General features: G+C 43.7%; 3 protein-coding genes across 5 annotated transcripts; 2 read left to right on the top strand and 1 right to left on the bottom strand.

Moving 5' to 3' along the window:
• Positions 1–991: 991 nt before the first annotated feature.
• Positions 992–7,595, top strand: slc33a1 (solute carrier family 33 member 1). Of its 2 annotated transcripts, none has more exons than XM_080460466.1 (9): positions 992–1,212; positions 1,876–2,324; positions 2,420–2,573; positions 2,656–2,851; positions 2,950–3,149; positions 3,238–3,422; positions 3,902–4,019; positions 4,476–4,691; positions 4,779–7,595. In XM_080460466.1, the coding sequence occupies exons 2-9, from the start codon at positions 1,918–1,920 to the stop codon at positions 4,941–4,943; spliced, it is 1,641 nt and encodes a 546-aa protein (XP_080316592.1). In that variant the 5' UTR covers positions 992–1,212; positions 1,876–1,917; the 3' UTR covers positions 4,944–7,595. The 2 variants fall into 2 exon arrangements, with proteins under 2 accessions (XP_080316592.1, XP_080316593.1); XM_080460467.1 differs by having other exon boundaries at positions 1,002–1,060.
• Positions 7,596–7,715: 120 nt separating this feature from the next.
• On the bottom strand, positions 7,716–17,106 carry rps6kb1b (ribosomal protein S6 kinase b, polypeptide 1b). The gene is made up of 15 exons (XM_080459451.1): positions 16,925–17,106; positions 14,956–14,999; positions 14,731–14,851; positions 14,570–14,638; positions 13,058–13,205; positions 12,653–12,710; positions 12,346–12,446; positions 11,748–11,838; positions 11,572–11,662; positions 11,342–11,449; positions 11,163–11,225; positions 10,566–10,643; positions 10,237–10,344; positions 9,264–9,376; positions 7,716–8,979 (listed from the first exon to the last, which is right to left on the bottom strand). Exons 1-15 carry the CDS (start codon positions 16,991–16,993, stop codon positions 8,724–8,726), a joined length of 1,518 nt encoding a protein of 505 aa, XP_080315577.1. The 5' UTR covers positions 16,994–17,106; the 3' UTR covers positions 7,716–8,723.
• Positions 17,107–19,250: 2,144 nt separating this feature from the next.
• tubd1 (tubulin, delta 1) lies at positions 19,251–22,967 on the top strand. 2 transcript variants are annotated; one of them, XM_080459037.1, is made up of 9 exons: positions 19,251–19,355; positions 19,762–19,938; positions 20,051–20,198; positions 20,787–20,991; positions 21,086–21,317; positions 21,412–21,576; positions 21,648–21,776; positions 22,069–22,252; positions 22,439–22,967. In XM_080459037.1, exons 2-9 carry the CDS (start codon positions 19,785–19,787, stop codon positions 22,548–22,550), a joined length of 1,329 nt encoding a protein of 442 aa, XP_080315163.1. In that variant the 5' UTR covers positions 19,251–19,355; positions 19,762–19,784; the 3' UTR covers positions 22,551–22,967. The 2 variants fall into 2 exon arrangements, with proteins under 2 accessions (XP_080315163.1, XP_080315162.1); XM_080459036.1 differs by lacking the exon at positions 19,251–19,355 and having other exon boundaries at positions 19,635–19,938.
• Positions 22,968–23,020: the final 53 nt, after the last annotated feature.

Here is a 23,020-nt window from a genome sequence, read left to right as displayed (position 1 = left end):
TCAGCATATTTAAAACAATATCTGTTGTGTACTGAAAGACATATATACTGTATAATTATATGTGTCTACTGCACACACCCTCCCTGGTGCCCCGCGAGCCCGGGCCCGCCCCACACACTGAAAACCACTGCTGATGATCCTTAGTCCTTATTGCAACCCAAGACAGTCCACCTGTCAGTTTATAAATTGGCAGCTTTTGCTTGTAGGTGAAATGCCTTTAAATGTTGTACCATGTGATTTGATTTGCAGATACCAGTCCAGGAGCCCCACAGTAGCTCTTACCTCACATCGAGAATGTCGTGCGATCAAATATAGGCTGGGCCTTTCAGTGTGGCAATCACGCTCAAAAACCTTAAATTGCCCCTAGGTTTGAATGTGAGAGTTTCTAGTTGTCATTCTGCGTGTTTGCCCTGTGATGGATTGGTGGGTGGATGGATGGATGGATGGATGGATGGATGGATGGATGGATGGATGGATGGATGGATGGATGGATGGATGGATGGATGGATGGATGGATGGATGGATGGATGGATGGATGGATGGATGGATGGAAGACCAGTCCTTGTTCATGCCCACCAGAGTAACTCAAAGCTGAATTAAAAAAAGTGTGGAGGGTTCTTATTTCAATACCTCTAAAAATAGAAAACTTCCCACAGAAAGACACCCTGCACACTTTAACAGAGTTTACCTTTATCCAGTTAATACTGCACTGCAGCAAGTTTAGTAAATGTTTACTCCTGAATCAGTGATCAGCACCCAGACAGACGCCAGAAAACCTTCAAACTCTCAGGCATGAAAACAGAAAACAGACGGTATATCAAAAAGTGCTTGAACCTCATATCAAACTCAGTTTGTAAACGTTTTTTTTTCATGTAGTCGTTCGTACTTTATATATAACCACACACACTCTTCCATAAAACAGCTCCATACAGCTGAGTGAAGCGGAACTTTGCGCCGTGTCGGTTTGACACGTCAGCTGCGGTAGTCGGGCTCATTTGGCTGCTGCACACGGCGCTCTTCCTGACTCCTCTGTTGATGTTAGCTGTAATTTAGCCACACGGTACTCTATTTTTCAGTTTTTCATTATTATCATCCTTCAAATGCTGCCGACTAGATATCGATTAAATAAACCTGATTACAGTTGCTGAACTGGCCGTTGATTGGCTCTGTGATTCAACCTGTTTGTTTGATTTGGCATGTTTTCATCACCAGGTATGCATGCATTAATGTATTAGTTAATTTCCATTGTGTCTTGCTTGTCGGCTGTGTATACATGTTTACGAATAAAAGCACGATTTGAGGATTTTTGTGATCGTAACGTCTTTAAATTTTAACCTTGACTACAGTGTGTGCGATGACGAGGTTGCCAGCCTGATCATAACCACAGATTTTTCTGCTTCATAATCAGCCTTCGAAATCACTTTTAATAACTTCCCGTATTGATTTTTTGTGACGCATTTCCCCCTCTCTGTTCTTTAATTTCATTTGTTTGAAATTCGCATGTATTGTCATGTAAACGTATCATGCTGTGTCTCACTTCTTCATAGAAGAAATGGGGAGAAAAACCATCAACATCTGAATAAAGTAGCCAGTCAAGAATAGTGTTGGCATTAGAAAAAGACTTCCCCGAGGCAGGCATTTTTAATTATTAAGTTTACATTTAATCTCATTTACTTACTTTTATAGATTATTGTTATTGCCTTATAGTGATTTTTAAAAAATTATTATTGTTTTCAAGTCTTTTTTTTTTGTGTGTACAATAAATAATGTCATTTGTAAAAATAATTATTCACTTTATTCTCAATGAAATGGAGATCATTTATTGGCACCTTTGTCTTTTAACTGTTTCACTGCTCCCTTCATCTCCTCCTGCAGGATTTCTGAGGGCAAAGCAGGTTTGATGCCCACTGCTTCAACATGGAGCACTCAGAATTCATGAACGGGCGGCAGAGAAAGTTGGCGGGTGGTGCTGCCCTCCCTGAGAACATGAGAAGCACCAACAGGGAGGCGATAAGCTACTCCGTGCCAGGGGTGGACGATGAGGTGGAAGAGCTTATTAGAGGCTCAGACTCTGAGGACAGGAGGCCTGGCAGAGTCCGGCCGGGGATTCGTGGCGAGTTGGGAAATGTGCTTCTCCTTTTGTTCCTTTACGTGCTGCAAGGGATTCCTCTTGGACTGGCAGGCAGCATCCCACTGATTTTACAGAGTAAGAGCGTCAGCTACAGAGATCAAGCCTTCTTCAGCTTCGTCTTCTGGCCATTCAGTCTCAAACTTTTCTGGGCACCGCTGGTGGATGCACTGTACTGTAGCAGGTTTGGACGAAGGTGAGAATAAAGACGCTTACAATGTTGAAGTTTACTTGCCTTTTTCACGACATTGCATTTTTCTGATTATATCGTTTTCCCATCTGTTTCCGCAGGAAGTCGTGGCTGGTGCCCACTCAGTACTTGCTGGGCCTCTTCATGCTCTACCTTTCTGTAACGGTTGATTCGTTGCTCCAGAACGAGAAAGGACCAGACATAGTCACACTTACTGCTGTCTTCTTTATGCTCGCCTTTCTGGCCGCAACACAGGTGAGTATTCATGATCACAGTGATGCCAGCTGACAGAAAGAGAAATGCATACATCTTGTATCTGTGTCTGATTGTGTTAAAGGATATAGCTGTGGATGGCTGGGCCCTGACTATGTTGTCCAGGGAAAATGTGGGCTACGCATCTACTTGCAACTCTGTAGGCCAGACAGCCGGCTACTTCCTGGGTAACGTCCTCTTTCTGGCACTAGAGTCTGCTAATTTTTGCAACAAATACCTCAGAATGGAGCCGAAGGACACAGGCATTGTCACCTTGTCAGGTACAGTTTTGGATTACCTAATGTTTCAAAACTCAATCGATTTTTGATAAGCGATGATTAAACGTTTGCGTGTGTTTTTAAATGGTTCTTGCTTGCAGATTTCTTGTTTTTTTGGGGAGTGGTGTTCCTGGTTTCCACCACGCTGGTGGCCGTCTTCAAAAGGGAAAATGCCCCCGCCAAAGGGAAGAGAAGAGTCCCAGAGGAGACTCAAGGTGTCACGGAAACGTACAAGCTGCTGTTCTCCATCATCAAGATGCCCACAGTCTTCACCTTCTGTTCTCTGTTGCTCACTGCTAAAGTAAGGGGCCTTTATGTTCATGATTGTTGCGTAAAATTAATATTTAGTGTCAGGATGTGTTAACCTGTGCTTTAACTGTGTGTTCCAGATTGGTTTCTCTGCAGCAGATGCAGTTACAGGTCTTAAGCTGGTGGAGGCTGGAGTTCCCAAGGAACAGCTGGCATTGCTGGCAGTGCCCATGGTGCCGCTGCAGATCCTTCTACCACTGGTCATCAGTAGATACACTGCAGGACCCCGACCTCTGGACGTCTTTTACAAGGCTTTCCCTTTCAGGTTGTGACAAATCACAAAGCCATAGTCATACTTTAAATAATGATTCACATAGACAGTTACTCTGACATTAACCATAATCACCCTCACATTAAAGTGGACTTATGATTTCTTGTTGGATAGATGTAGAATTTTATGTTGTTGGATGGTCATTAACCATATTCACAGTTTTAAATTCTCCACTCTGATGTATGCTAATTCAACTCCTGAAGTTCAGATTTCACACTTTAGTGAAAACACCATCTATTCTAGACAGTCTGACGTCCACTCATTATATCATTAGTTGATTATCTACACACTGCAATAAGCAGTAAGGCGACGCTGGTGTCAAATTACAGGCCGCCTATTTTTAATCTAGAAATGTATTGTTGAAAATTTGCTCTTCGTCACCAAAAGAAAGACGAAAGAATTGATAACAATCCCTGGATGGCAGAGCATGTTTGATACACATCCGCTGAACGACAGCTTGTTTTGTGTTGCAGGCTTCTCATTGGACTGGAGTACGCTCTGCTGGTGTGGTGGACGCCCAGTGTAAAACAAGATGGAGGCTTCCCAGTTTACTACTACGCCATTGTGCTGCTAAGCTACGCTGCGCATCAGGTGTGGTATTTCTTGTCGTGGCTTAAAGAATTTTATTTTTCTTCTTGTGTCTCAGAAACAGACAAATAAAAAGTGATTCCAACATCAGGCCCGCCCATTAAATGTGGGCTCCGACCTGTTGTAGTAATAAGCAAATGAGCTGTAGTTACGGTTAGGATTACAAAAACATGCAGAACTGCTCATTGCAGTCTGATTAATGAAGACTTACACTTTAAGATGACAACTACTGAGTTTTAGGCTGAGACATGCAGGCATAGAAACAACTTTTCTTTTTAATTTCTGTCACATAAATACAGAAAGTTTAATTTTGATATCTGTATGTTTTCTGGACACTAATGAATTTTGTATTTGTTTTTTTGTTTTTCAAACCAACAAATCACATGCCGCTTCAGTTCAGTTGGAAAAGTAAAGACCCTTGAATGTCCCAGAAAGTGATCCTCCTTTGTTTTCCTCTAGGTGGCACTGTATAGCATGTATGTGGCTTGCATGGCCTTCCACGCCAAAGTGAGTGACCCCCTCATAGGTGGGACCTACATGACCCTGCTGAACACGGTCACCAACCTTGGGGGAAACTGGCCCTCCACCGTGGCTCTGTGGCTGGTCGATCCACTGACCTCTAAAGAATGTCAGGGCGCGGCGGGGCAGAGCTGCGGCTCCCCAGCGGAGGCGGGGGTAAGTGATTGGGAATAGACTGTGGAACAAAACCCCGTCTATAGTCTTACCTGAAAAAACTTATTCTGTCCCTGTTCTGGCCCCCAGCTGTGCGCTAAGGAAGGGGGCGTTTGCGTGACGACGCTGGACGGCTACTACGTGGAGTCGGTGGTGTGCGTTGTGATTGGTCTGGCGTGGTGGGTGTGGCTGGGGAAGAAAATGCGACGGCTGCAGGATCAGAGCCCTGCTGCATGGAGTTGCAGAGCAAACTAGTGACCAGTCAACCTCACTTCAGACACTTTTCGTCCATATTAAATGTTGGACATGCTGTAAGTGTATCCCCGTCTGCCTGGTCAAGCGCCGCCCTGGTCAAAACATCGCCGCCATCATCTGTCACATGCACGACTTGAAAAGGTCACTCGCTGTCTTCACTCCGAACTGTAAACTAAAACGTCCCGTCAGGCTTCCTCGAAATCCAAGGACAAGGTTGCGATCTTTTTAAACACTGCTGCTTTAAATAGTTGAACCAAACCAGAGCTCGGTGAAAGAATGTGTTTGTGTTTTATTGTTTGACTTTATTTTAACTTGCTTTGATCGTCAGCTTAAGCTGAGCTTTTCAGTTTTGTTTTTTTTCATTTCAGCAGGAAGTCATTTTTTGAACATTTAGGCCACTTCGTATTCTGACCTTTTTTTTTTTTTTTTTTAAATTTAGAGTCAGAGGAGGCTGGAGCGACAGGCAGGGCACACTCTGGTCAGGTCAGATCCACACATGTGGCTTTATGTGAAAGTCACCAGTTGTTCTCATGTCGCTGAGAATATGTGCACAGGGAGAAAAGAACTCTCTGAGGCACTGAGGAAAAACAAATGGCAGCATACCAGCACATGTTCCATCCAACATTGTGGTCTTGTTTGGCCAGTGAACGCCCAATTATGACACAGCTTAATTGAAAACTTCTGCTAATCCAACTGAGTAAAACTCGTTTGTTTGTTGGTCGACTTCCATCTGTGTCAGTACTTTCTTTTTATGAATGATTATGTTGATTATGATGTGTTTTTTGTTGTTGTTTTTTTTTTTCTTTCTCCCCTCTGGGAATTTGTGCCTTGTTTAGCTTTTGGAACTCTTCAGAGGAACATAGTGAACCTGACATGGAAGCTATGGAGTATTCCACTTATTAGAAGTAGTAAAACTGTAGTTTTATGCTGCTGTTATTTCTCTATAAGGCCCAACACACATTTCCTCTTTAAAAACTGCATTCTTTCCCGCCGTTGTCTATAACTACTGATTGAACCGATGCGGAGAGGAGGAGCGCCGGGGATGAAGGCAGGGTTCACTCTGGACAGGCCCAGAGAGACGGACGGCGATGGGCAGCTGGGAGGGTTGGAATACTCAGAGAGAACCCGTAGTGAAAACTTAGAATCTCCATTATTTTAACTCCCTCAAGGACCAATTTACAGTACAGATTTTAATAGCATCAAAAGCCTGTACACTCTGTTTAGGGCCAGGTCAGTCGTTGAACGTTTGGAAAGATAACTATATTTTCTCAGCTGCACTGCAGGGATTTCATAAGAAAAACCGATTCCCATTTCCCGGATGTACAGTGTCCTTATTCCTTAAGTAACACATTGCTACAGGAGTCCCACTTTTCCCATTTAACACCCACAGTCTTCATTATTAACGTAGAGCATGTTTACTCTCAGATTCTGTTGTAATGAGACTGTACCAGCAGTCTGTAGAGAAGAACAGTCCATTTTACTTTTACAGCTTCACATTAGGGCCCAGTCTGGTATCCATGTTCCCCGAGGAACCTTGCTCTTGACATTTTGTTGGCTTATCATCAAATGTGCCGGGGTGGGGCGGCGGCATTGTGGGTTTTATCTACTGTGGCCTGCACAGCTTTTATTGCTCATAAAACATTTCAGATTTTGGGACCAGCGGCCAGAAAGAAAAGCCTTGACCAGCGAACGCTGACTTGTGTCTTTTTTATACTGTACATAACTGAACGTGTCCTCTGGAGCAGCTCTGTCGAATGTACACGTCGAGCTGCAGCTCATTTTTAACTCGATATCTTCTGATTGTTGATGCCCTCTCTGGACAGGCCAGAGGCCAAGGAAGCTGTTGTTTCTGTTTGGTGCCGATTAATCCTCTTCAAAGCACAGACGTTCCTCTTTTTTTTTTTTTTTTAACACATGATTCTGTGTACTTTCTGGCTCGTGTTTAATGACGTCGCATGATTTTGTTTTTGTTTTGTTAACAGAGAAGATTTGTTGCTTTTGTGTTTTCTTCTTTGACAATCAGTTACTATAGCAGCAGCAGCAGCAGTTTCAGACGGTGACTCCAGCTGCTGCACAGAACAACATACTCCAACCTGGAGATCAAAGGGATGCTGTTTCAATTTTCTACAGCAAAACAATTAATAAAAAAAAAAAATTACATATACATAGATAACAAGAATGGATTTTCTAAAATGGTTAAGCGTGAAGTTGATTGAGCTTGATTCATAAATATCATTCAACCAAACATCACAGCTGGATAAGATGAGACGTTCAAACTGTGTGAGGTGGGGCTCATCCTCCCACTTTGGAAATCCCTCGTCTCCAGGATCAGAATTAATGTCATGAGGCTGTACGAGATTTGTTTTTCTATTGCCTGCTCAACCGATCTGATAGTAAATTCCTATCATTAGAACTGTTTTAATTTCATTTGTTATTCATGTTTTGTTTTTTTAACTTTGGAATTTCTGTTTACGTTACTTCAGATGCCCCTTATTTAAGAATTGCAAAGTTGAGGGTATGTTGAGAAATCTAAATATGTTTGCAGCTGTGCTTTATAATGTTCTGATAATGAACGTGATGAACTTTGGCATTATAAGATGCAATATTGAGATTTGAAACAAATCTATGTAATTAAAGAAATATGCAAACTCACGAGGTTGTGTAGTCATTTCTCAAAACTGAGCAAATATTGTGAACAAGCATTAAAGACACCACACCATTTGAATTATTTTTTTTTTTTTAATGTTTTGTATTTATAATTTTTCTTGTTTTCAGGAGTTTTAACATTCCCCTCTGAAACAAGTTAATGCTGATGCAGGAGAGGCTGTAAAAGCTGATCCAGGTCTTCTTTTTTTTTTTTTTGAGCATTAAACCCAACAACGGCAGACAGTGTCCAGATCAACTGGTGCCACAGTCTCTGATATGAATTCACTCCTGGGATCAGAGTGCGAGGTCAAGTTTCTTCCTGCGCGACCAGGCAAGGCGTGGCGTGGCGGTGGGATCCACGTCAAGCAGCACCGATATCAGTTTGATTTCAGACATTGATACAGCCCACAGTGTGGTAGCCCACATGAAATGAGATGTCTTACAAGTCATCCATAACAATGATATTCTATTTTTTATTTTTTTTTAAATTCAGGCTCTCAGGTTCATCATTGATATAGCACAGGAAATGTAGCCTGTCTGAAACTATAAGACATAAAGCTATATTAATCCATCTGAGAACCTCTGCTTGTTTGCTACTCAAAACGACAATTTGATCATTTTAAATAAACCTAATTCGTATTATTTATTCAGAGCCAGGAAGCATTTTGTGAAGGTCTCTTCCGGTGGAAGCATTTCTCTCACAGACGTTCATTCGGAACCACGCAAAAAGCACTTTGGACATCATCTCCTGGACTGACTGCATTCTCAGTCTGAGTCGCTCGCTTGCTGTGTGAGACACCACTGCCTTACGAGTCCACGTCACACACGAGCTGGAGCCCCTCAATAAGATTTCCCAGCCTTACTAGTCCAGTTTGAGGAAGAGAAGGAGGAGGAGGAGGAGGAGGCAGGGGATAAAGATCAACCGGTGTAGAAGTGGCAAGACGGTGATGTCTGTAGCACTTAGCGCACACACAAACTCCAGGCTGTAACAGTATTTGTAGTGTGCGGATGTGCAATTTGATTTCTCATTGTCTCTAGCATCCATATCTTTTTGCTTCGTTTATTTAAAAAAAGAAAGAGAAAAAAAAAAAAAAAAAAGAGTCAAGAAAAACTCTCCTAAACGGGTGCAGCGGGTCATAGGTTCATACGTAGATGCTCGGGCCGTTTGGCCACGACGGGATAGGCCTGCTGCTTCATCTGAGCCAGGTTGACCCCGGCGGGCTGACGGATGGGGAGAGGGGCCGAGGCTTCGGAGCTGTTGGTCACGTCCATCTGCTCGGGGGTGGACAGCTCCATAGCCTGGTCTTGAGGAGACTGGAGGACGCTGGGTCCTCCGCCTGGGAGGAGGGGGCCCCGGGGCCAGCAGTCCCCCCCTGAGAACTTGATGGGGCTGGAAAGACAAAGCAGAGTACTTTTATCATCACCGTAGGTGTAACGTACAAAGAAATGAAGTCGCACAAAAGACAAAGAGTTCAAATGAAGACTGTTGCACTTTCTGTGTCTCCTCTGCTTAATCTTAGCAGCTGCGGTTGTTAATCACTGCTCAGTAGAGAGCAGCGGAACAGGAAAGGAGAGATAAGGTTCCAAGGGACCCATCAATCCGTCTTTTTCAGAACTTTGACAGGTTTTTTTTTTTTTTTTCTGAAGCACCTGCTGCAGACGAGTCCCACATACCTGAGAGGTGTTCGGGGGCTGCCCATGATCCGTCGAGGCGAGCGGATTTTAGGCTCGAATGAGAACCTTTCTTTTATGTTTTCCAAGACTGAAGGAGCGACATATGTGAAACCCTGCCAGGTAGATGTGACACATCAAGACAAATTAAACAATTAGAATTTATAGCACACGAAGCATATCGATGAGCAATACTGTCACTGCCATTGGAAATATTTAAATAATGGATGATGCACAGCTTTGAAGAAGCGATATGTCAATATATCCTCCTCCATAAAAAAAAAAGATCAGAAATAATTTTTTTTCATTCCTTGGCTCCACCACTACATGAACTTTGTTAAAGAAAAAAAAGGTTTTTATCTCTAATATTTACAAGCAACAATGGCAGCATTTTTTAATCTCTCTTTTTTGTTTTAGATCAGTTAGACAAACGTCCCAAAACAGGGTTCAAAAGGCCCACAGTTGACCTTTCATAGTGTGAAAATAACACGATATTAACTGCAATTCTTTAATAAAATAAGCGTTCAATAAAAGTGACTGCTGTTCCTAATGTGTCCACCGGGGGTTCCACAGACAAGACATTTTGTATAAAGTTCAGGAAATATAAACCAGGGAAAAGATTCTGGAGTCGCATTTATGTACAAGTTATTGCTCTGTTGGTTTACTGGTCTGGACTAAATGAGATCAAACTGTTTTGTTTGTGGCCCCAGAGCTAAAATGACTTCAATTCACCTGGTACAGGTGGAGTAAAGAAGAGTTATTAATGATTATGGGCAGGATCAGGTTCAACGTTTTGGAGTAATTACATTCCCCAGGAAATGTTCATATTTACAGAAAACATACGGACAAGTTTGAGCATCAAGTCACTGAAGACGGGAAGTTTTTTTTCTTTTGGCACAAAGAGAGATTTTCTTATTATCAATGAGTCGATAGCAGAGAGTTTAGCACTTTGTGGGAAAAGGTGACCAGCTGTTACCAGGAAAGCTTGATTGGCGCTCTCGCTGAGGGTCGAGTCATCCGGGCTGTCGACGGGCGTCTGACTGGTGAACTTTGAATCAAACTGACTCACGTCTTCTGCTGATTGCTGTGAAGGTCAGGAAGTGAGAAACACTGGTGAGGAGGCAGGGCAACATGAGCAGGTGCGTCTGCTGTCGAGGTAAACTGGAGACGGACTGAAACGGGAGAGGACCTGGATCTCAATTGCCACTGGAAACGTGAACCCCAGCTGCCCCCGTGGCCTCATTCGGGGGCAATGCTGTTCTTAAGTTCCCTTCCATAAAAAGTGCAGCACGGCGCGATACTCACCAGGAAAGGCTTAAAAGGAGGCTCCACTTTCCGAGCCAGCAGATCTTCCCAGTTGATGTGTCGAAAGAAGGGATGAGCCTGCGGGACAGCGGGCCATGAACAGATGGTGATAAAACATCAGTCCAGTAAACAATTCTTTGTGCACACGTAATAAACCCGCAAAGCGTCAATACAAGAGCGCGTTTGATATCCGGTGGCACAAACTTAACAGCGTCAGCAAATAAGCTTGGTGAACCAACAGTCATGCGGTTGTAAAGACGTGAACGTGCAGGAACGGAAGAAAAACACAGACTTCTGTTTTTTGTGCATAATACTAAAATGTAAACAGTGCATCTTAAAAAAATATTAATTAGAATGAAAGCTCTTTTTTTAAACCAGAATCATATTTCATGGGTGTTGAGCTTCCACATATTATAAATGTTTTAAACAAACTAAAACACTTTATAAACCACTTTAGCTTTGTAACGCATGTTTTTTCATATTTCACTTTTTAGCCAGATGCCACAATTATCACAATTTGTGAAATCCGTCTTATACGAGTGCTTAGAGGCAGTTTTATTATTATTATTAATATTTTATTTGTGTGTCGAGACTCACCTGCACCTCGGTGGCGTCTCCCGCTCCTGCTCCCAGTCGCGAGGAGGCATTTCTCTTCAGTAACTGAGCAACCAACATTCATATGTTAAAATATTTTTTGAAATGCTCCTTTGACATCTGCTAAAATAGTCTGATTTAAAAAAAATAAAATAAAAAGGATACTAAGAAAGCCTACTGACCCGTTTCAAGAGATCTCTGGCTTCTTGTGTGAGGTAGGGAGGGAGGCTGAGCTTGCACTTCAGGATCTTGTCAATGGTCTTCTTTCGGTTTTCCCCAGTGAAAGGTGGCTACAAAGACAAGCGGGAGGCCAAACACCACGTTTACTCTCACACCCTAAAACCTTGATACGATTATAATAGTTCATCATTAACAGTGACGTTCAACGCCGTTGTTAAAAGGTTTAACTGACCGCCCCGGTGAGCATGTCGTACATGAGGGCGCCCAGACTCCACCAGTCCACGGCTCGGTTGTGTCCACTTCGCATCAAGATCTCCGGAGCCCTGAAATGAGGAAAGCGACGCAGCGATGTTACCGGGCGGAGAAGGAAAGACTCAAAAGAAAAGTCAGAGGAAAAAGTCCACTCACATGTATTCAATGGTGCCACAGAAAGTGTGTGTGACCGTGCCGTCGTGAATCGACTCTTTACAAAGACCAAAGTCAGTCAACTTGACATGGCCTGGAGGAAAACAACACATGTATTTTACTGATTGCACTGTAGCGGGGAGACACGCACACTGCAAGGACAGAGCTGGGAAGCTCTCACAGGGCAGGGCCAGGTTAGATCGTATGACTTTCTGAGGGCCAACAGCCCATAATGGCAATACTTTTTAAAACTGTTGACAAAACACAAATAACTCCAGTTCTCGGCTGCTGGTACAGCGAAAAGTTAAAAGTTATTGCCTCCTGATGGATTGCACACATAAAAAACTGAAGAAAGAGGATGCTTGGAAGGTATCATACAACTAACTGTCTCTGAGCTTTACTGGTTACTTCCGGTGAATCACTTCCTGTGTCAAAATAAAGGCGCTAAGGCAAAGATGAACAATAAACAACATAAAATACATTCTGAAGAACAGGAAGTCTGAACCTAGCAATTTACAATCTAATAACTGAACATTCATTATTGACGGCAGAACCGTCAGTTTCTCTTATTGTGACGACGAGCTGGTTTCCTCTCACTCACCTTGGCTGTTTAGCATGATGTTCTCAGGCTTCAGGTCTCTGTAGATGATTCCTTTCTGGTGCAGGTGACCCAGAGCCATGGAGATTTCTGCCAGGTAAAAACTACAGAAACAACATTCCACCGTGTACGATTTAAGAAATTTAACACGTTGGATTGAAAATAATTGCGCATCACTGTGATGTCATGGCAACATTTCGTTGGTGGGGAATATGTGCGCGATCATTTGTTGCTCACGGCAAAGAACTTTTGTTTCACAGATGGAACTTTGGATTCGATTAGTTTCGTGTGTGAAACAAGGGACGCTCACCAGGCTGTGTCCTCCATGAAGATGCCCTCCCTCTCCAGCTGCATGAAGAGCTCTCCTCCTGCACAAGGACTCACACTTCAGACTGAAGCCGACACAAACACACACACACGCACACACATCCCTACATCCTTCTTTATTATTCACCTTTCAGGAGAAACGAGTGGAAGAGGTAAATCACTTATTTAAATGCGTCTTTCTTAATGAGTTAATGTTAATAAACTCTTCTCCATGACTGTAGCGGTGCACTCTATCTAAAGAAATTATATTATTATTATCATCATTATATTTTTATGTCTATTCAGTGTATACTAGTTCCTGTGTATTATACACTTGTGGGATGTCGTACAGCTCGGCATCGCAGCGTGATTTCACAGTACTCGTGTATTCTGCATGGTTTGCACTGACCGCTGAGGTACTCCAGGATGAGATACAGCTTTCCCCCTGTCTGGAAGGCGTAGATAAGATCGACAATGAAGGGATGCTTCACTTCCTCCAGGATGTTCCTCTCCGCCTTGGTATGAGCCGTGTCCTTGGCGTTGCGCACAATCATGGCCTGTGGGGCCCCGCCGATCCCCAGATCATCAAGGTTAGTCAACAAACAAGACACATGGGAGTATAACAACGCGGAGCGACTGATCTGCTAAATCCCAGCTCAGTATTTCAACTATGAAAATGGTAGGATGAGGTTTCAGTCACTGTATTTTCAGCCGGTTCTCACACACAGAAAGCCGTTCCGCTTTCATTACTGGATTATAACTGAGAGTTATACACAGAAAAGTGTGTGTATTTGCAGCGTAAGCTTCAGGTTACCAATAAAAACACAGTGACGTTAAAGAACGGGCAGCTATTTCAGTTATCTTGGGAAAAGAGGCGGAAGCACAATTCCACATTAATAAAATTGAAATAAATGCAGTCATAACGGGAACGGGGATCCATTTCACGTAAATTGGAAGAACATTTTCGGTGGCACGCTTCAGTTTGCAGTTTGATTGATTGTCATGGAAAAAAAGAGAAGAAAAAAAACCTCCAATTTGATTGTAGGAAAAGGTTGTATTCCGCCTCAAACCTCAAACAGGCCAGGACAGAACTCAAACTTTCCCAAACATCAAAGTCTGGGAGAAAAGATCATTTTCTGGGAAACTTCAAATGTCAGAGAGACTTTTTGGCAAGTCGGGTCTGGTTTCATCGGGAGTTTGGGGGGGAATGGTGCAGGAGTGAGGGGTGGGGCTCTATTCAACAGTGTGTGGGCTATCTTCGGTAATTCTTTTGTAACTTGATATAATGTATATGTACTGAAGACAAGACAATGCGGATGAAGATGTAAGACCTACATATCTGACATCCACTTTCAGAGTGAAATGTCTCCAATAAGCAGGTTCCTGACAAATTATTATTATTGTTTTTTTTTTAAGTTGCCAAATGGGGTGAAATTAATCAGGAGGTCCAACATTAACCGAACTTTCTGTTCAGGATGAGATTAACTGATCTTAAGAGTAAATATGAGAGCTGCAGCTCTGCGTGACTGTCTTTTTTTAAGTAACTTTGATCACGGAATCCAACGCTGGATTTAATGTCATTTCAGAGGCGAAGATGCTTTGTAAACATTTGTCTTTTTTCACAGTCACGTTCCACCGACCCGTTAATCTATTAAACGCAGCGACACTGTGAAGCAGGATCCAGCGAGCTGAGGCCGAGTGCTTTAGGAGCCAAGGCTGCAGCAGAGCAGTGCACATGGCAGTCCACCAACTCGCAGTGAAATCTTACCCCTCCACAGGCTTCAATGACGGCCAATGTTTGTAGACAGAAGCACCGTAATGTTTACTTGTCGCGACAAGTATGCAGTTATGGTAATGCGTTGCAAACCGAGAGCGGCCGTAAACCACTGAAGGAAGAGGTTTGGAGGAATGATGAAAGCACCTTTTTTAAGACTTTCATGGCAAATATTTTGCCCGATGCGGCGCCGACGACTTTTCGAACTTGGAAAACCTGCAAGCCAAAGATGAGAAGACAAAAATGATGCACGGTTCTGAGCGGGAGCATGTGTAAGTGCGCTGCCACCTTCACCGGTTCACGTATACCTTTCCATAGCCGCCCTTCCCGAGCACCCGCAGCAGCTCAAAGCACTCTGGTCTGATGTTCTCCGTTCCCTGGTTGACGTTGTCTTCAGATATCTCGATCTTCTCACAGTCATCCATGTTACTGGCAGGAAGAGAAGTAAAACATATCAATCATTTTTTTTCTTCTTCTCTTTTTTCATGCAGCCATACAAACACAAAACGGACGGGATACACGACGACACTTACAACTCAAATCCGCTGCACTGGTCCATGATTTCATTGATTTGAGCCTGTAGGAGAAACAAAAGACAGCATAACAGGTCATTTATGGGGTTTTTTTTTTCTTCTCATGACGACTTCAGCTTTTTAACCTTATGTGCCCAAGTACATTATTAAGTGTAATTTTCCCTTTATAATCAGCACGTTATTGACTGATCTCGTTGAATTGAACACAGTGTCTGTTGACACGGAGGCTGGCGCACCGGTTTGGTAACAGGTCAGGGTGGGGTCACACCGGTGATCACATGATGACCGTGTTTGGACCAAGAGTCTGCCTTTAATACCCAAATCCAGCATCCCAATTAAGATATTTTGACAGTTTTCACCTAAATGAAGATTTCCATTGAGAAATTAAGACTTTAAGGTCAAATGTTCTGTTCCTAGGATTTAACTTGGATCCAGTCTGTTGAGATATACTAAATCCTGATGACTTGTTTGGCATTGTTCATTAATCCGCCCTGTGAATGAGCATGTTTTTATGAGCGGTGGTTGATTGGAGGTTAGGGAAGCAAGCTTGTCCCAGCAGACAGGGAGTCAGTTTGATTCCCCCACCAGCAAGAGTGTCCAAATTAAAACGGGTGACAAATGCAACTTGCAGATCACATGATTCACTGTGATGATGTCGGCATAACATTTTAATAATGAACTTAATATGAGAGCAACAATAGTATCGCCAATAAGATGGGATAAAAAAAAAAATACTACAAACAAGGGCACCTAAAAAACAATCAGTGAAACCTCTATCTATCTTTCATTTATTAGACTGAAAGGAAAAGAAAAAATTTCAAGCCTTTATAGTTTCCATTGTTACCATACACAACATCATTAAGAATTAAGCATCTAATAATATTAAAATATTTAACAAGATCAGATGCTTGGGATATATTTTACTTTTATTTTTTTATTTATTTATTTTTTTAAATTGGAACTTTTTAGTTTGTTTTAGGTTTAGAAATAACTGAAATTCTAAGTAATGTAAAGTTACTATGGAAGTTGTCCTATATGGTGCTCCATCATTTCTTACTCTTACTTTGCACTAATGCATGATTACAAAAACTGCAGCATGTAAACACCAGCCTTTCACAATCCACTGATCATTCGCCAGAAATAAAGCCAAATATTTGCAGAGTTGAGCCTCTGCACGTTACAGCCTCCCTCAATCAGTGGAATCCTCTGAGCTTATAAAATCTTCCACAAGACCGTGATCAACTTTCAAGATCAAAACAATGATGAGTTGCACCACATTTGAGTTTGACATGAAGTTCGCAGCCGTGTACAGGTGTTTGGTTCCACATTCGTGCAGGAGCTGCGATGAGGCAACAGATGTCCAAACCAAGTCACACCAACATGACGCAAGATGTTCATGCATGCTGTGCACTCTTCCGTCAGTCTAAAGTTAAAGTTAAAGGTCTCACTGTGGTGAAATAAGATCGAGTTTGACGCCTTGCAGAAGGCAAATATCCGTTAGCGGTCTGACGCGAGCCGTGTAAAGTTGCAGCCGGGTCTGTGTGCAGCTTTTTCGATCCCTGAACATAAACGTACGGGCTCTCGGTGCACACTCTCTCGGGCAGACTTGCCAAAATAAACTGTTGCACCCGGGGCCACATTTATATCTGCAGCCTCTTTGGCCAAGTAAGGACGGAGTGCACACACGCTGCACGGCTCCAGTGACAGCGGCGCTTTGTCACCGTGACAGCGGCGGACACACACCGGCGGTTCATTGTTACGAGTTCGAGTAAAAAGCAGAGCGGGTGACAGCTCCGTGGGGGTCGCTGTCAGGCTAGCATTAGCCCGGGAGGCCCGGACAGCTCCGGCGGCAGGAGCAGGCCTGCGGTGGCTGGCAGCCGACCAGGCTAACGGCTAACTATCGCGCACAGTGAGGAGTTTGAGCCGTGACAGCTCGCGCAGCTACGAGCCACATCCCCCGCCAAAGTACCTCCTCGAGCTCATCGTCGGAGACATTTTCCTCCGGCTGGTCCAAATCAATGTCAAACACTCCAGCCATGGCAGCGCTGCCCTGGGATTGCTCTGTCACAGGCGGTAAGGCTCGCAGGCGTCCCCCACCTCATGGACAAACACACACCGCCGCCATAACCGGCTACTACACCGAGCATGCGCACTGCGGCACTCCGCGCAGGGGCGGAGACTGCTTTATGTGTCCGTGAACGCAACGCCGTGACGTGTACATGAACGCACCACGTGCGGCTCGTGTCCGTCAGGCTGTGTAAGCTGGCTTTTAAAAATGTATTTTACGTCAAATAAAATAAAGAAGAACAGGAGGAGGAAAAATAAAAACTTAAAGGATTTTTACACAGTTTCTGTGTAATACACTTCCCATGGATCATTTATTACTGTAATAACATATTTCACGTGCATTTCAACAAATTGTGGTTTGGATAAAGTTAATATAGATTCAAATGAATAAACAACCACAACAAAAACTAAACATCAACCCACAAACAACTGATCAGGTTTTATCAGGTTATTACACAAAAAATAAGAAAAAGTACAAAAAGAGAACAGTCAATGAAGAGTCTTTTAAATCAACATTTGTAATGTATAATGCTGGTATTTAAATACCTCTGACATAATTGAATAAACATCTCAGAGTATGATCTTACTGAAATACATATTTCAATCAATGTAGTTTATTACATACCTTTTTTTTAAGTTGGTGAGGCCAGAACCATATTGTATTTCGTATGTTTCTTATTATTATTAGGGGCCGAGCCTGGCCTGGAGGCCAAGACCCTATTGTATTTTGTATGTTTCTTTTTTTCCCCTTCGTTTTTTGCACTTCTGAGGCAGCGGCTTTGAGCCCAAATTTGACCCATTAAACACTATGAAAAATAAACAATAACTAGTTTGACTGTGTGACATTCGTTACATACAAACTAATGCTACGGGCAGTGCCAATCCCTCTGAACTGAAATAATGATGATTAAAACTATAGGTGCATCCTAAAAACGTTACCTCACCATTTCCTCCTGCTAACTATCAGCCTCCCAGTCCCTCAACAGACTCCACTGTGGTTTGTGGTACGAAGGAAATGCCACCTGCCTGAGAAGGAAGGTTCAGGATAGAACATGGGTTCTGTGCAGAGATTGATGCGAGGCATCACTGGAAACGCCACAGACAAGGAGTATGAGGTAGAAACATGACCTCCTCATCAGATGATGTTTTTGTAGAGGAAAGGTCTCATGGGAGACACTGACACAGGAAAGGAGAAGGAGGGGCACAGTGATCCAACTAGGGATGCTTTTTTTAAAAATTAAAATTAATGTTAAATTAAATTTAAAAGGATTATTTAATTTATTTTTATAAATGGGAATGGCAATAGATAAACAGTGATGAGGAACATGATGAGAGTTAAAAGATAATCTGCAAATGACACATTTGATAATAAGTATCACATAAAATATATTCCTAATAATAAAATAATGTTTAAACTCAGTATTGCTCTGGTAGTCAATCATTAATAAAAATGTATTGAACTGTCTAATCTGATGTGACATGTTGCAGGTGGACAAGAAGGCGAAACTGAAGTTGGCTACACCGCCAACAAGGATCAAGTTAAATAGTTTCATGTTAATAATTCTGTTGCAATAACTGCTTAGGAGAAAATTACTTTGTTTTTTTTAATTAATTTATTTTTTATGAATAGTATTGCTGATTATGCTGGGACGATGCTGGGACCACTTAGTTTATCTTAGACACACACTGGCTTCATCAGTCACGTAGAATAAATGATGAATGAACTTAAAAGGATGAATCAAGATTGTAGAATGTAGAATGGTTTTCTGTAACGAATAAGCGATATATAAATAAGTAACAGGTAATGATAATAATGCTCCATAAACTGGAATTATATCCCCTCTAACATCACACTATGTAAACAGAGCTAGCCGATTAGCGTTAGTGTGCTTGGTGAACTATTAATGACTAACTTCTTCATAAACGCATTCAATATATAACAATGATCCACCACTGTCTTATTATTGAAAAAAACCTCCGTTCACTCATACGTGACACAAGGACCCCACGACCTGGCTGGGCTGTCCAAAAATAATGCCTGACTGAAAATCACATATTTCAACTGAAGATATAACAAACTTTACAGGGAATTTGTAACAGATTGTGATTGTTTAGGCAGGGCATTGGTCACAGGAAGGAGGTGCAACGGGTTAATGAATTAGGGAGCTGAATTGTTTAGTTTAATGAAGTACAGTTTGGATTTAATTCATGCCTTCATCTGTGATGAGGAGGACTGGCTCCAGTGCACGCTCCACTCAGCCTCAAAATGTACATGTACGATCAGAGGCAGCGCCACCTGGAGGACACACTTTCAATCGCTGACCAGAAAGGAGGTTTGCAACTTCAATTGTTGTTGTTTTTGTTAATGACAGATGATTTACCTTGATGTTCATGTTTGGTGTAACTTTTTCTTTGTCAGTTAAAACAAACTTTTTCTCTTAAAGCGCTTTTTTATACAAAATAAATACATCAAATTATTTATAGAACTCTAATAAAATCAGTATTGAATAATATACAGGAAATTAAAAAAAATTATTATAGTGAAGACTTCTAAATCAAGAGACTTGACAGAAGAGACTTGTTGAGATGACTTTGTTTTGAAATCTTTTCCCGGAAACGGCTATTTGTTCGAGGCGGCAGTGCGCGCGGCGCGCTCGGATGCCCATCTTGAAGTGAATGAAGGTAGTTTTGAACTTGCACGAGACCGTCCTCACACAGCTTTACTTCACACGTACACAGTTTGCTGGGAGTGAGGACCGAGCATGTCCGTGGTGACGGTGCAGCTCGGGCAGTGCGGTAACCAGGTGGGTCACGAGCTCTTCGACGTCCTGAGCAGCGACGCTCTGCCGGGGCCGCGGACAGCCGCGTACCCCTCCGCCTGCAGGGAGCGCTTCTTCTACCACACCGCGCATGGAGGTGAGATGAAATGAGATGACCCCCCCCCCCCCCCCCCCCCACGTCCCCCCTTTTCTGATTCATATTTCCACTTGTGCACCGCCTTCACCTGGCGCGTGTCTCTGTGCACCAGAGCTGGTCGCCCGGGCGGTGCTGATCGATATGGAGCCCAAAGTGATCAACCAGAGTGTGGCCAAGGCCGCGAAGTGTGGCCGGTGGAGGTACGGAGACACCGCCCACTTCAGCCAGAAGCAGGGCTCGGGAAACAACTGGGCCAATGGGTGAGGAAAGACCCAAACAACAACTCTGCTGTTTCTTCATGTATCCATGGGCTGCTTTTGTTTCATATATAATCAGTGCTGGCCATCCCATAAAGGTTAAGACAATACATGCATTCATTCATTCATCCTCTATAATGCTTCTTCCTGTGCACACTGTGGGAGGGCAGGGAGAGACAACTACCCACTCTTGCATATTGACCCATCAACACAAGCAGGAGAACATGCAAACTCCACACAGAAAGGCCCAGCCGGTAATTGAATTGAAATTGTGAGGCTCACCCAATTTGATTCAAAAATTGTATTTAGTTTATTCGCACGCTATCACGTTATACACATTTCACTTTGGCTGGATGTGTGAAACATCCACTTCAAGAATGTTTCTTTGGTGTTGAAAAGAGTCGTAACAAGCTTGATTCACTGATATAACAAATCTAACTTTATCACAAGCGGGTCCTGAGGCCTCTGGGACTCGGCCTGCAAATCAAACAGCTCTTATGTCTGAGCAGCGCCACCCACTGGACGCCGGCAGCTCCGCTGACATTGTTTTTCGTCACACCCTTTAAAAGCAGTGTTTCTTGTGTTCCTCAGGTTTTGTGTCCACGGGCCTCGCCACAGAGACGTGGTGGAGGATCTGGTGAGGCGTTGTGACCGACTGGCCGGGCTCATACCCATGATGAGTGTGGCGGGGGGAACGGGCTCAGGGGTGGGCACCTACGTCACCCAGTGTCTGCGGGACGCCTACCCGACATCCTTCATCCTCAACCACCTCACCTGGCCGTACGGGACCGGGGAGGTACGGAGACTCGCTCACTGACTTCACGTCAACGCAGTCCAGCATTGCCGTCAATATTTCCTCCCCCCTCCTCCTCCTCCTCCTCCTCCGTCAGGTGATCGTCCAGAACTACAACTCCGTGCTGACGCTGGCTCGCCTTTACCAGCTCTCAGACGCCATGCTGGTGCACGAGAACGACGTGGTGCACAGGGTGTGCAGCCAGCTGCTCAACATCAAGCACATCTCCTTCGGCGACGTCAACAGGGTCATCGCTCACCAGCTGGGCGGCGTCCTGCAGCCGGCGCTCACTGCCGACTCGCACGGAGTCTACAGCAGAAATCCTCTGGGTGGGAGGCACTGGGTCCCATGAGAACATGGTTTCTGTTTTCTTCTGGTCCCCAGGTTGGCATTCACTAACCAATGTCTTCCAATGTGTCTCAGGTGAGCTGTTGGGCGCCCTCGCCTGCCACCCGGAGTACAAGCTGCTCAGCGTGTGCACAATCCCCCAGATGCCCAGCTCCTCCATCGCGTACAGCACATTCAGCTGGCCGGCGCTGCTCAAACACCTGAGACAGATGCTCATCTCCAACACCAAGATGGAGGAAGGCGAGTTCGGACGTAGGACGCCTGCGGTGGTCATACGCTCGTCTTGAGGCTGAGCTTGTCCTGTGCCGCAGGTATCGACTGGCAGGTGCGTCCACCTTCAGCCTCGGAGCGGACCAGAGGGGTCCCGGGCGGCAGCTTCAACACGTCCCTGGCCAACCTGCTCATCCTGAGAGGGAAAGACGTGTACAGTGCGGAGACGGGTCAGACTCCTCCTCTTTTCTTCTTTCACTGCTGCGCTTGATGAGGTCATCATGGGTGATGAGTTACTTGGGTTGTGTTTGACTACAGCTTGTTGTGACGTCACAAAAATATCTTCCAGATTTTAAAGTCTTTCCTCGTTTTTTATGGTATTTCAACCCTCAAAAGTTATTAAAAGGTCCCGTGCCAATGTTTAAGAGCCAGTTGGAAAGTGATCATTTCATCTCGGGTGGGGGACAAATGAGATTTGCGTTAAAATCAACCGCAAACCCTGAACAGTATATCGACCCACAGGCGGTTTTGAGGACCCTTCCCTCTACACCTCCTGGCTTCCCCCACCAGACGCCTTCAGCTTGTGGAAGTCTCCCGTCGCCTTCAATAAATACGAGAAATGTGCCACGCTGGTCAGCAACAGTCAGGCTCTGCTCAGGCCTCTGGACAACATGGTGGCTAAAGCCTGGAACATGTTTGCTTCCAGGTCAGTCCAGCGGTTCACTCTCAAATGTTAATATTCACAAAGATAAGACCAACAAAGTGTTAAAGGGTGTTAAAGGGTGTGCTATAGACCTCGTGGAGCATCACTCTTCCAATGATATAAACTGGAAGTTGATTTGGACTCTAGAAGTTTTCATTTCTGCTTTGCATCTTTCTTTTTTTTTTTCAGGGCATACATCCATCAATATCTAAAATATGGCATCTCGGAGGAAGACTTCTTAGATGGCTTCACGGCTCTGGAGCAGGTCATCTCCAGCTACAGTCAGCTGTGCTCGCAGTGAGGAAGCCCGGCAGGCCGTTTGGAGGGAGACGGGAGTCGACGCATCTCTATGGGTGAAGAATAAATGGACCCTCAGCACCTGGACCAAGAAACACTGGGAACAAATGTGAATGAAACAAAAGACTTTATGGATATGTCTGATGTGTGTATGACTCCATGTTGGGGGATGAAGAAGATGGAGGTCAGGGGGAGGATTTTTCACAGCATTTCTTTTTTTTTTTACATGTGGATTTTTGTTATTTCATGTTATTTATTTTAAAACTATTTTTTTGTAGTGATGATGATGCAAACCATATTAAGGTGCAAGCGTCACAACAGCTGCAGACTATATAAAGACTTACTAGATGTTTCAAATATATATATTTTTATTGCCCATGAAAAAAAAAAAAAAGTAAGTTCCTTCAGTATCTTCATGTCAGTTTATCAAATTATCTTTCTACTTTTTGGAGATCTCGCAAATGATAATTATCG

Source organism: Lipophrys pholis, assembly GCF_963383615.2.
Source record: "Lipophrys pholis genome assembly, chromosome: 3".
NCBI lineage: Eukaryota > Metazoa > Chordata > Actinopteri > Blenniiformes > Blenniidae > Lipophrys > Lipophrys pholis.
This window is presented reverse-complemented; position numbering and strand designations above follow the sequence as displayed.